This window comes from Argopecten irradians, chromosome 8, assembly GCF_041381155.1.
Source record: "Argopecten irradians isolate NY chromosome 8, Ai_NY, whole genome shotgun sequence".
NCBI classification, from domain to species: domain Eukaryota; kingdom Metazoa; phylum Mollusca; class Bivalvia; order Pectinida; family Pectinidae; genus Argopecten; species Argopecten irradians.
In genome coordinates, this window is record NC_091141.1 from 34945175 (window position 1) to 34958403 (window position 13229).

At 32.5% G+C, this 13229-nt stretch overlaps 1 protein-coding gene across 2 annotated transcripts; it reads right to left on the reverse strand.

The window, feature by feature from the left end:
• Positions 1-60: 60 nt before the first annotated feature.
• LOC138330209 (uncharacterized) lies at positions 61-12700 on the reverse strand. 2 transcript variants are annotated; one of them, XR_011209539.1, is made up of 11 exons: positions 12572-12700; positions 11862-12077; positions 11679-11763; positions 10545-10642; positions 9658-9798; positions 8487-8621; positions 7715-7833; positions 6871-7106; positions 6140-6229; positions 4184-5964; positions 61-4092 (listed from the first exon to the last, which is right to left on the reverse strand). XR_011209539.1 is itself a non-coding variant. In XM_069277661.1 (10 exons), exons 2-10 carry the CDS (start codon positions 12064-12066, stop codon positions 5577-5579), a joined length of 1497 nt encoding a protein of 498 aa, XP_069133762.1. In that variant the 5' UTR covers positions 12067-12077; positions 12572-12700; the 3' UTR covers positions 61-5576. The 2 variants fall into 2 exon arrangements, 1 of the variants encoding a protein (XP_069133762.1); XM_069277661.1 differs by having other exon boundaries at positions 61-5964.
• Positions 12701-13229: the final 529 nt, after the last annotated feature.

The window sequence follows — 13229 nt, forward strand, 5'->3', positions numbered from 1 at the left end:
TTGAATTGGTTATCGAAATATGATACCTATTCCATTTCAGCAATATGACAAAGATTAAAATATATTGTGGAGAATTTATTCGCACCGACAAAGAACAGTGCATATAACGTTGTAACAAACAATATATACAGAAACAAATAAATTTCCATTTTCTAATCACAACAGCTGCCAACTTGTTTGATTAGCATCAACATAAAATAATTTATTTCATTGAAGGAAGGATATGTGTATTTTTATACCTATATTGCATTGACATTTGGAATATCAACCCTATAGTGTCCATAAATATGTTCTTGCATACAATGTCTGTCCACCGCTCAAGTGCGAGAATTATTTCCCCATTGGCATTCAAAATCAAGCTTAACAAAAACTTTGAAAATTTGTAAGAACATCGTAGACTTCCCTTCTGATTTGTGAGAAATACAACACTCTACCCTTGTTTGAGTCCGACATATTTTTAAAGTTTCAATTTTCAATGGGATATTTCGTTGATTTCCATAATTATTCGTCATAACAATTTGTATTTAACAGATACGTGATCAAATAGTAGTATCAACTAAAAGATGATACTAGTACTTATCATGTTTGATATTTATCAACGGACGGATATCATCGAATATTGGTAACAAAAATAGCAGTATCAAAGTACTGAAAGTACTGTATTCTTGAAAAACATGTAAATTATTCAGTTTGTTTGTAAGACAATTTTATTGTTAAAACGTAAGATTTAAAGTAAAAGAAAATACGTTCTGGTATTGAATGAAAACCATTCTAACAATAGGAGTTTGTATATTAAGTTTAAACGACCTTTCTACACGAATGTGGATGCAGATGATATACACCTTCTGTTAAAGTGTGCTATGAGTTCGGAAAACATATTACACATGGCAACTAAATGGTCATGTTATTACATATTTCATGAGTTACCATTACATTTGGACATGTTTATTAATTGGTGCAAGATATGATTATGTTCACTTGAGCGAGCATTGCTAATTCGAACTTGTATGATTCGACAACCTTGTTTAGAGTTCGAAAATTATGACCAAAACTTTTCACTATATCTTACCATGGTACCACCAACTGGTTTCACGAGGTTTCATTAAATGGTAAAAGAATAGCTCATTAATATGACTTATTATATATATATATATGGGTGGAGAAAATTACATATTTCTGCCACAAACATTCATGGCTATGTTAACATTGCATAGAAAATAGGAATCGTCCTTGTGTAAAAATTATATATATACCGACAGCACAATGAGATTGAGAATGGTGTAGATGCTACAATAAACTCTAGATCATTAGCACTTTTATGACATCAGAACACAATACTTTAGATGGACAATACAAAAAAAGTGATATGAAAAGAGAAAGGAAAATCACGTTTATATCACATCACGTAGTTAAATACGTCATCCAATTACCAAGAAATATATATCTGAGTTTTTATTTTATTTTGGCATACACAGAAGCGTCAACATAATGTTGACTTGTCACGACATTTTTCGTTATTTTAGTTGCCTAAGTTGTTTATAATATGTAATCTGTTTGATAAGTGAAACATCAAATATTTCAATACTTATAAAACTATGGAAATCTGTTATTTTATTTCTTTCAAATATCCTATTCATCGTGTGTGTATGATTTCAAGTAGTTCTTGAAATATTTTATTTTTTTTCCAAATATCAACACACAAACACCAATATAAAAAAACTGCGTATTTGTCAGATATCATAAAGAAAATAATTTAGTTTTTAGTAGTCTAAGAATAGTATATACCATTGAAGGGAAACAATATGCCTTTATACAGTACACATATCACAACTTTTCAAATACCGATCTGATATTATAAATTATACATAATGTTTCAATGAATAAGCTTAGGTGGATTACAAAGTTAATTTCCCACAAAATATAGCATTGTGTTGATGTTGCTATGGTGACATATCTCTATGAGCCGTGTGATATCTACAGTATACACAACGTTTATGAAGTAAATAAGGTGATACCATGAGAGCTAGAAAAACTACACTATATATCATATATAATGGTTTTATATGGAGGCATACTATTGCGCGCTCAAATACCTACAGTATACATTATATAAAAAAAATTATGATATAAGCAGAAAACAGAGATTTACAAATCATACAATATACATTATATTTATGTACTATTATATGGTTACATTTTTTGTATGTAGATTATAATGATTACATTAACTGACTCATTTCTGTATGTTTAGTATAATGAATATATTAATTGACTCAATTTGAGCGCTAAATAACGTTCATTTTCATATTCATAATAGAATACAATGTATACAACAATTTGATTTCAATAAGAGAGTTGCACAATGAAGGCTTCTCTTACATTTCATGCACAATGTATTATAATGGTTTTGTATATAAATAATACCGGTTATATCGTATATTTAATGAAGTTCAAACGCAGTTAAAGTAATTCATGCATTCACTTAACGTGCGTACACAAATCTAACCATTGGCATCTAAGTAAGACAAGGTCTAATAAACACATGACATAAGTACACTATATTATATTGTAGTACAGAACATTATATTTATAAGTTAATTTCAATACATAACTATTTACTGTCAACCAACTTTCTTTCGCATGCAATTTATTTTCGCAATTTCGCAATCATAGTAAATTTGTGAAAGGTTTTATCTCCACGATGTATTATCTATATGTATATTTATTTATAAATATTTAATTAGAATTGCCATTCAATTTTGAAATCCACCTAATGTTAAGTTTTGCGAACTTGTTTTGGGGGAAATTGCGAAATTGAGTAGCTGTGAAAAGGAAATTGATTTACAGTATTCAACATTTCATACAATTTTAGCAATTAACATATTAGATAATGGACGGTTTCCATTTCACAACCACTACCTTAAGGATAAATAAATAGACTAGTATACTAATATTTGGTTTTGATTCGACAACATTCGTTGAAAATACCATTAAATCAAAAGTTACTATGCAGACCATGGGAAAACAATTACATGTACCAAGTCTATCAAAGTTGACATCTGTGGTTAAGCAATCTTTAAACAACATGGTTTTATTAATCTTGTATATGTAGGACAAATCCTAAATGGCAGATCTTGATCATGTGTTGAAGGAAGTGGAGACTTGAAATATGAATGTTTTAGTATGATGGATAATAGGGTCTTTCCATTGCACCTGTTTTATTGAAATATGCAGATAACAAAAAGTGTTGCAGACTTTCAAGCAGCGAAAGATCACTAAAGATTTAAGGTTAAAACAGGTTTCAGTTTTGGAATGTTTTAGTATAACAAACAGCTGGTCCCTGATAGTTTCCATTTATGCAACATTTTAAAGGTGTGTGATATTATATATTTATAGGATTTTTTTCTTTTAAATTTAAATGATGGATGAATGGACGGAGAAGTACAGGTTTCCATAGTATCATTGCAATAAGTGTATATATACATTGTACATACAATGTATTTTTAATTATCATGTTTTTTATTATTGATATATTATATACATACCAAATAGTCTGTACAAAATTATGCTTCACAACACCCTATAAAACGATAAAAATAAAAATATCAACATAACAATATGAGTGAATGGATAAGCGATAATATTAATATAAAATGGAAGCAATTTAAAAATAGATCTTGTAAAATAGCATCATGGTAAAATATAGATATATGTAATTAAAGGACACTTAAAATCATTCCACAAATTAAAGTACTTTGAATTTAATAAAAACTTTAGAAGTGGATCAGCATCATTTTATGTATTGCAAGGGACAATTGCTTCAAATACAATGTAAAACGATCAACAGAATTAAAACCAGGTGGTACATATCTTTGCATATTACAGAGTTATCTCCCTTGCGGATTGGTATCCATTGTGACCTCATTATGACGTCACAATCAATACATATAGGCTACCTACAAGGGCAGATAACTCTATTATGTACAGAATAAACCGTTGTGTTGGTGTAGTAATATTGCATAGACAGGATCACATTTTTTCACAATTTAAAACAACAAAATCAGCTACTGCATTGGTGAGGAACACAGGGACCTGGCGCAATTTTTTTAACCAACAGTATACATATAAAATAGAAATATGTATACTGTTGGTTAAACAAAATTGTGCCAGGTCCCTGTGGCACAGATTACCTATTGCTGTGGGATTTTATTAATATCAGTTATAGATATCATTGGTGGATTATTCATAATTGATGGTAAAACAATTTCAAAATATGTTTCTGCAGAAACATTTCAAACCAATTCGTTGTTTTTTATATATCCATGGTTCAATAGTTTTAGCAACAGCTAAAAACAAACAAAAAATTCTGCATAACAAATATATCATGTTAGAATTTATATTAGGTACGTATTCTAATGTGTATACAGTCAAGCAAACAGTAAATAAATAACATGGTTCATCTTTTTCACTATGATGTAGAGAAAGAACTCTTTGTAAATCTGATACCGAAACAACACCAATGGTTAAATCCTTTGATGCCAATCATCATTATTAATGGCATTTTCTAGGACAGAGCGTCGAAAACGATTTAAAAATCTTTTTAATCTAAATTGAAAATTGCAAAATTCTTGCTTATTTTACCTTGGACACTGATGCCAAAGTTAGTGACCTAAAAGCAATGCATTAACCTCTGAAGATATTTTGACTCTTCTCAATCAAAGACTAGATCTAGACCAGTTCATTATGAAATTTCAGGGGTAAATGAGTTAGGTTAAATTGCATATATTTTGATGATCATTTGGAATTGATAGCATGAATAAAAATATCAGAAAAGGACCAGAAGAAATTAAACCAAACCAGATGAATGGAGATCAATATATCTCGTTAAGATGGGATATTTGATTATTAAACATGATGAGTTGCATAACTTAACATAAAAAATACCGTATTCGATCCAATAAGCACAGTGTTTTTCCTGCCTATATATTTGGGGCCGAAATAAGGCCCCATTCCCAATTGTATTTCTTGTTATTTTTTCCCAAATTTATGTCTAAATTTCCCAAATCAGTGAGTTGACGTGTATTTTGTACGACGAAACTAAACAATTCCGTAAATCCCAAGTCTGAACCTCGTATTTTAATATCCATTCTTACACTTGATTCTTAGAGAAGCATAATTGTCTATTTCTACCTTTTCCAAAATTTCCATAAACACTGTTTGAATTGTTCATTTCCTACTTTTATCGCAAAAAAATTCTCAATTTTCACCAGGTGGCAATTTCCTAAAATACCCAGGAAAAACATTGAAGCATGAACCCCCATATGTATAAGGGGCCCCTCACCCTTAATGAGGTCCTTGAATTAAAGACTGAAAATATGGAAGTTTTTATTTGATTTCTTTTTATAAACTGACTTATGGCTTACTTTATGCTATCACTTTATGAAAGACTAGTCCAACTTTGGTTCTACTAAGCACCCCTTATTTTTACCTTTTTAAAGTATTCAGGTAGCTTATTAGGTCGAATACAGCATTCAATAACAAGAACACAGGATATACAATAACGACTGAAGGTTTAGCTATACTTGGGTTAAATCTGTTATCTTCTCTTCCGATCGATTTGTCTTCCAATGTATCTCCACACAGCGAATGGACCGGCACAGCATGGCTAGCTGTACAAATACTTTTCTCAGAATTTCTGCGATTGGACTAAACATATGCCTCAAAGTCATGAAACAGTTCCACATAAACACACCAAAGGGATGAACAAATCCATTGAAGGCTAATGAGAGAAAAGGTTTTGCAACGTAGTCTCCAAGGGTCCCAAAAACTCCCACAATGAGTGGCTGTATGATATATTTGATTATGTATTTTAAAAGTTCAACAATTAATAGAATAACAATACTTGTAAGGATACGGAGCAATCCAAAGAATTCTTGATACACTCGTTGTAAAACCATTTCGGCTCTGAAAGAAAAAAGAAAATACTAATTGTAATTACAACTTTATACCTAGGAATGAGCAAAATATTTTTTTTTTTTGCATGAATGTTTGGACATTTTACATAGAACAGCAATTTGATACATTATTGTCAATGATGCTATTATACATAAAATTGAGCACAAAAGTTGACCAAACTCACTTTTCAGCAATTCTTGGCATGAATGCTTCGCTTGCGTCATCTTCCACTTCGTAATACTGTAAGCTACCATGACCGAAGTAAAACACACTCCTGTAAAATGTAATAAAAAAATATATTTTTCATTTTCTTTATGTAAACTGCACATTGCTGACTGAATCGGGTTTTTTTAAAGTTTTTTTTTTATACATTTATGAATAAGGTCAAAGCTGTGCAAACAGTAAATCGTGAAATATTAACTGTCATTTTCTTTTAATGTATTGCACTTAAGTATATAACAGTTGTTTCCCTTTATTCCATCCCATTCTAAATTCACATTGACAAAAATTTTGTTTTATCAGAAATCTACCAAAAACATTCTATCAAATTCAAGAACTGGTTAATGCTTTTTATATCTTATATTTAAACAATAATTGTATTTACACTCTGGAATGTGTGATTTTATGTTATTATCACATCAAGCAACATAAATTTTCAGAAAGAATTTTCTGGAATTTGAGGGTGCACCAGCAATTCAATGATTCGGCGTCAACTATGTAGTCAGACTGGGTTCAATCCCTGGAAAGGACATAAAAAGGTCAAAGGTCATAAGCCGAATCATATAGGTTTTCTCCGGGAACTCCGCTTTCCTTCCGCTATATGACCTTGTAACCTGTTTCGCAATTGATGTCATATGAATTATTTTTTTCAGAAAAATTTACAGAAAAATAATAACATCTAGATGTATCTCTTACCTTCCATCTTCATCTTTCACAATGAAAGGTGGGTCAATATAAGCCGGATTCTCCATCCCTATATCTTTAGTCTGGGCCACAGTTTCAATTCTCGGCTCTCCCTGCACCACTTCCTGTTTGACCTTCGGCTCTATGACCTGACCTTGACCTATGGCCAATGATACGTCTCGGTGGGTACGAGGTGTCTCAGCCTTCAGGGCAAGCCTCTGGTCCCGAACAATGGCTGCCACTGGTTCCTATATCAGGAAATATTAAATTAAATATCTATAGAAATATTAAGAGTTAGTGTAAGTAAATCTTGATATCAAACATATATATATTCAATGAAAATATTCATTATATTAAGATATACTTATTGCAAAGATAATGTTTTTATTGTAAATAGTTAATTACAAAGTAGTTAAATTTTTATCGATAAATCTTAATTGAATAAAAAGCTTATACACCACTGCGTAACAGGACTGGACTAGAACGATCATCTGTGCACAGGTCACTGAATCAGAAGAAGATCCGACTATAATGTTTGGAGGTCCCAGGTTCGAGTCCCTCACTTTTCATTTAAATGTATATCTACTAATTAATATTGCATAAATTTGACCTCAGGTATCTCATGATACATGTACATATTTAGCTAGCTACACATACAAATTATGTTGAAATTGGTTAATATTAATGGTTTTTAGTGTCTCTATATAGTAAATGAAAGCATGGCAGAAAAACAGACCCAAATTAATATCCCCTCTATTTGAGAAAGCGGGGTTAAAAAATAACTCCAGCTACACAAATGTTACAGTTACTTCATAATTTAGAATGATATAAAGGAGAATTGAAAGAGCAGACCTACCGACTTCTTTGCTTTACTCCGACTCGTGTCTTTTTTCTTGCCTCGTCCCCCGCTAGCCCAGCTTTTCCATGTCGCCTCAGATCTGTTTGTCAATTGACCTTCGTCGGGTTTCTCCAAGGCTAACAATATGAATATATTATATTAAGTAAATTACTGGATTTTTTTTATTTAGATTTCAAATTCACACAAAAACACAAGGGGGAGTACCTGTCCCAACTAGAATTGTTATCTAGGAAGCCAGCTTGTACTGCATTTTTCTCTTCTATTTCGTAACAAGGGACATAACTCTAAAAAGTAAGGTGGAGGTATCATGTTCCGATATAGATTCAGAACATCAGATTTTATACTGTATAAGGAGTATTACCAGCAAATTCCATTGAAATCCCTTTATTAATGTAGAAGCCATTTAATTGTTTTGAGACAAAGGGGCATAACTCTGAAAAAAATTGGAGGTATCTTGTTCTGTTATAGTTTACGTACATTAACACTGTATAAGAGTCACTGTCACTAAGTTTTGTTGCACTAAGTTTTGTTGAAATCCTTACAGTAGTTAAGGAGGAATAGGACAGTGCATGACTGCATGCAAAGGATGATCTTGCACCATGCATGTTTTTCCAATGCGTTATCGATAACTTTCTGACTCAATTCTGAGTCAATTAAATTCATACAGACATGTATTACAATTTACAGATTTTTCGAAGTGTGTATGAAAAGCGAACATAAGCTTCTGATTTTAGTTTGATTTATAATTATGCAAATTATTAACTCTCACCTCGCTCAGCCTCTCGTTGTAATCTTAGCCTCATTTCCTCTGCCTGCTGTTCTTTTTGTTTTTCTTGTTGGAAGTTTTCCCGGAGTTCCCGGAGTGTCCTCTCTTCTTGGTCGGAGTCATCCCATGATCCCATACCTAAGTCACAACCACAAATAAGTACATTAATTTTGATGATTTCACCTTATGAACAAAGAAACTTATACTAACTGAAGTCGGTAACAGAGACAACTATGATTACCACTATGAACAAACCACACCGACACACTTTTTTCACAGTATAGAAGAATACTAAGAAATATCAAAAGCAAACTTTATGATTATAGCTAGCAGTAAATGTATCCATGTAACAAATATACATTCATCAATATCAAAACATATACAGTAGGCCTACAAAAAGATTCAAAACATTCATGTTCACATATTCCGTATTTGCATATAACAAAGTTATCTGCCCTTATGGGTTAAGGTACTGTCACTTATTTCTTAGAGTTACATCATAATTTTCAGAGAAAATATGCCAGTTTCCCTTACTAAATAATATGACATCAGGATGGTTACCTACTTGCAAGTGAACTTGGTAACATGCAAATACAGAATTAAGGGTAAATGTTTAAATTCTCTGCACAGATTAAAAATCTATATGGAAATTATAATGAAGCAGGAAGTACAGCTAGCCTAGAGTCGTAACATATTGATATAGATTTTCGTAATAATACAGGTCACTTAAGAACATGCTATGTTTTGAACCTTGAGGCTGCTTCACTTGGGCTTCACACTTGCAGCCCAGGGTTGAAGGCCAGGACTGGAGTAGGATGTATATAGGCACACAGTCAGTGCACCTGTCTTATCAGTCCTATGAGAATTAATAGCCAGGGTCATTTAAAGGTGTACCAGGTTTGTTGAAAGAGGAAAAGCTGGAGTACCCAGAGAAAAATAGCAATCAGTACCTGGCAACTCCTGCACATGGGATTTTAACTTGCAAACCAGAAATGGAGGGCTTTGGTCAGGACATCTTAACCACTCAGCTTCCGCGGCCCAGAGATCGAGGGCTTGTGGTAATATGTCAGGACATTGTATCACTCAGCCGTCGTGGTCCCAGTTGACCTGGCTCCAAGAAATGAGGATAAAACACCAAATAGAACAAAGAAGCATGACTTAGGGTAGAACTTACTGTCCATGGCTTTGTCTATTTGCTGTCTCAGAGCAGGAGATGGACTCGGACCTCTTTCCACAGCAACAGTATCATATATATTGTCCTTTCTGTCACGTCCCGGTGGTCCTGCAGTACGACCTTGATCAGGGGTCATCGCACCTTTGTAAAGGAAAATCAGTAGTAAGAATTTACTGGTATATAAACTGGTACCATTATTACAGCATGCAATTAATTCTATATACCCCTCAAATGAAAAACCATTCATTAAGCAAATATAGTAATTATGGCATGCATGTAAAATTGTAAACAGCGGTTTATGTGGCGTACATTTCATATTGCATAAAATTTGCAAAAATTCATCAATACCTCCTTTCTCAAAGCTTGGATCCACCAAAACAGCATTTTCCTAAATTAAGCCTGCATGAATGCATCTACTTGAAGATTACACTCTTTGAAATATATGGAAAAAAAATCATAATTCTACACTCTAGCATATGTTTATTTACATTTAGATCTTATTTCATTTTCACTGACATCAACTTGACTTTCGTATTTACTAACATGTGAAATAGTGTGTAGTGGACAAGGCAATTAATTAATAATTTCATGGTTAGAACCATTTGTCCTTTACTACTAATTTCATATATTTGTACTCTTGCATATTACAGAGTTAGCTCCCTTGTAGGTTGATATCCATTGTGACGTTATTATTTTGTAGGTGCAATTCACATCGTTTTCTCAGAAAAGTGTGACATTATGCTCAGAAACACATGACGTCATAATCAATACCTACCCGCAAGGGCAGATAACTCTGCAATATCATATACAGAATTCATATCCTCCTCCTTCTCGCCTACTTTTTTCATGAATAAACAATTTACATAATAAAAGAAAGCCTTAATTACCATTCAATGCTCCTCTGAAGTTGTAAGGAGGAGGGTCCCCATCCTTTTCTCCTAAGTGTGACCTTGAACCCTTGGGAGTCCCTTGATTCGACCTGTTCCTAGAAAAACCATGATAGCAAACTTAATTACTTAATAATTATCTATCTAGATTAAAAAAACAAGAACTTTGAGATGGAAAATCTCATTTGAATTATTAAGATACTTGGTAATATGAATTTACCAGATAATTTTATTATGTTAGTTTTGAGATACGAAAACAATGTGAGTTTGAAGGTATGATTAACCATAGAATAATCCAACCTTCCAGTGATTATAAAGTTATATTTTGATGTGATTCTTGTGATGTCACAATCACTGAAAATTGGGACTGATCAATGGTAAATAATATGTTTTTCCTACATAATTTTGGCATCTTAAAATCCTGTATTGCTTTTACACACATGTATACATTTCAACTAAATCTGTATTAACTCTAAAATAGCTACAAAACTCTAACCTGAAATATATCATTATATATATCAAACTTTTTAAATAAATGCCAATAGCCTCTACATTATATATAGTATTAATACTGGTATATAAAAAAATGCCCCTGTATACTATATAAAAACACTTTTATATAGTATCAAGGGCGTATATGAGAAGGATAAGTCACGTTGGGTTTTGGGGGAGTACAAGGCAGGAGCTTTTGTGTTTGTGCAGTGACCGTGACGTTGGGCGACGGCTGATTTTCCTTTGATATCTGCAGGCGCAGCCTATGATGTAGCTTGCCGGTGCAAGGGTTACCGTCTTACTTTCTGAAGCGGGCCGTCATTTCATGAGCTGTCGTATTTTTTTAACGAAAATTTAAGACATAGCCTCTAAATCTTCTCTCCTTAAATCAAGTTATAAACATTGTGAAATTTAATAAATTTTACATTGGTGTTTCGTTTGACTCGATAAGACAAGTATTTGTTGAGAAAAATGGTTTTTATTCCCGGTTCATGGGCGTCTTGTGTGGTGTTTAGTAATGTAAAGAGACAGTCACGAATCCTTTTCACTTATAAATCCTTGACAGTATATAGGGGTATTTTTATATATATTTATACTATATATGTTATTGACAGAATGTAAAACTCCTGTGATTACACCTACCCATTCTTTACTTTTTGGGGTGTGGCATAAAGGTTACTTCTAACTGAAGCATCTTCATCATCTCTAGGAGCAGGCACTGGCTGGTCTGAAATAGAAACGATAAAAAGAGACATTTTAATCTATATCTTACATATTTAATGTACCGGTACATTTTTTTTTATATTATTCACAAAGCCTACTTACTTGCTGGTATAGGAAGTCTTTCTTTTGGTTTTGGTTTTTCTATGTTGGACCTGACCGATTCATTCCTACTGAAATCATCATTATCTTCCTCCTCTGTTAGCTGTATGTGAGGGGTCATGTGCGGTCCCGTCTGCCGTGGGGATGTGAAGTCCAACGTACTGTCCCAATCACTGTCACTGTCACCACCATCGTGTTGGGAATTCATCGTAAAAATTCCTGAAATTTTTTTTTTATATTTGTATGAAATTTTTAAAATGATAGACGAATTTTCATACATCTACTGGTCAATTTTGTCCTGGTGATAAGCCTGTGACAGTGTTTCACTTTGAAACATACAAAATCATAAAGTTACATATGAATATAACTTCCTGCATGGAAGGGATCACCAAAACAACACAATATACATACAGTATTAAAGATATTGTACATGGTAACAACATTACAAAATCATGATGACTATATCAATCACGACATATTTACATTTTATACAGACTTATGCAGTAATATTGTGTTTTATAAGAAAAGTGCTAATACATGTGTAATTGTATCTACATGGAGCACATATTAAAACAGTGTACATCAGGGTTGGTGTCCGATACTGTAATAGTACAGTATAATCTGCTAATGACAGGCAGTGTCCTTGCTTGACAATCGCTTCCGCAAAAAGGGAAATTTAGTAATTATATCAAATGCAAAGTAAATAAACATACCAGAATTTCTGCAATTTTATAGCGGGCTGCAGTCGATACGAAATCAGCAGATATTTACACGAGAAGAAGGCATTTACATGTCAAAACAAGCGTCCGTGTTTGTTGCCAATAAAAACATTTGACTTCCGGGTAGATAACTCTTGACGAAAAAAATTAGGTAGCACAACACCAATTTAAATGTACGCACGCATAAGGAGTCCTTACAAAGATTAAAACATGTACGTACATGTACATTGTCCGATATCTATATAATAAATACATACATATCCTGTGATGTAACAAATGTTTAAAAATATTTTCAACACCTAATTGATATTTTGGTATAATTATTTTTCTTGAATCGTATATTTCAAGTATTTTAAGTATTTGTACAGTAATGTAACGTTAGCCCACGAATATCTATATCAGCGTTAAAATGTTGAAATATTTACAGAAGGTATATAACAAAATTTATTTTAAAATGGGACTATCGTGTGCAAAAAAGTCGAGTGCACAATGTCCTGTATGAATATAAAAATGTAGTAGTAATAATAATAAAGGACCAATTACCGAGCCTTGCGAAACCCTTCAGATGAATAAGAAATATTTTTTGTGAAGTCTTTGTAAAAATATTTTTTCTTATCAGAGGAAATTAACAATGTACATGTATAGATGTAAT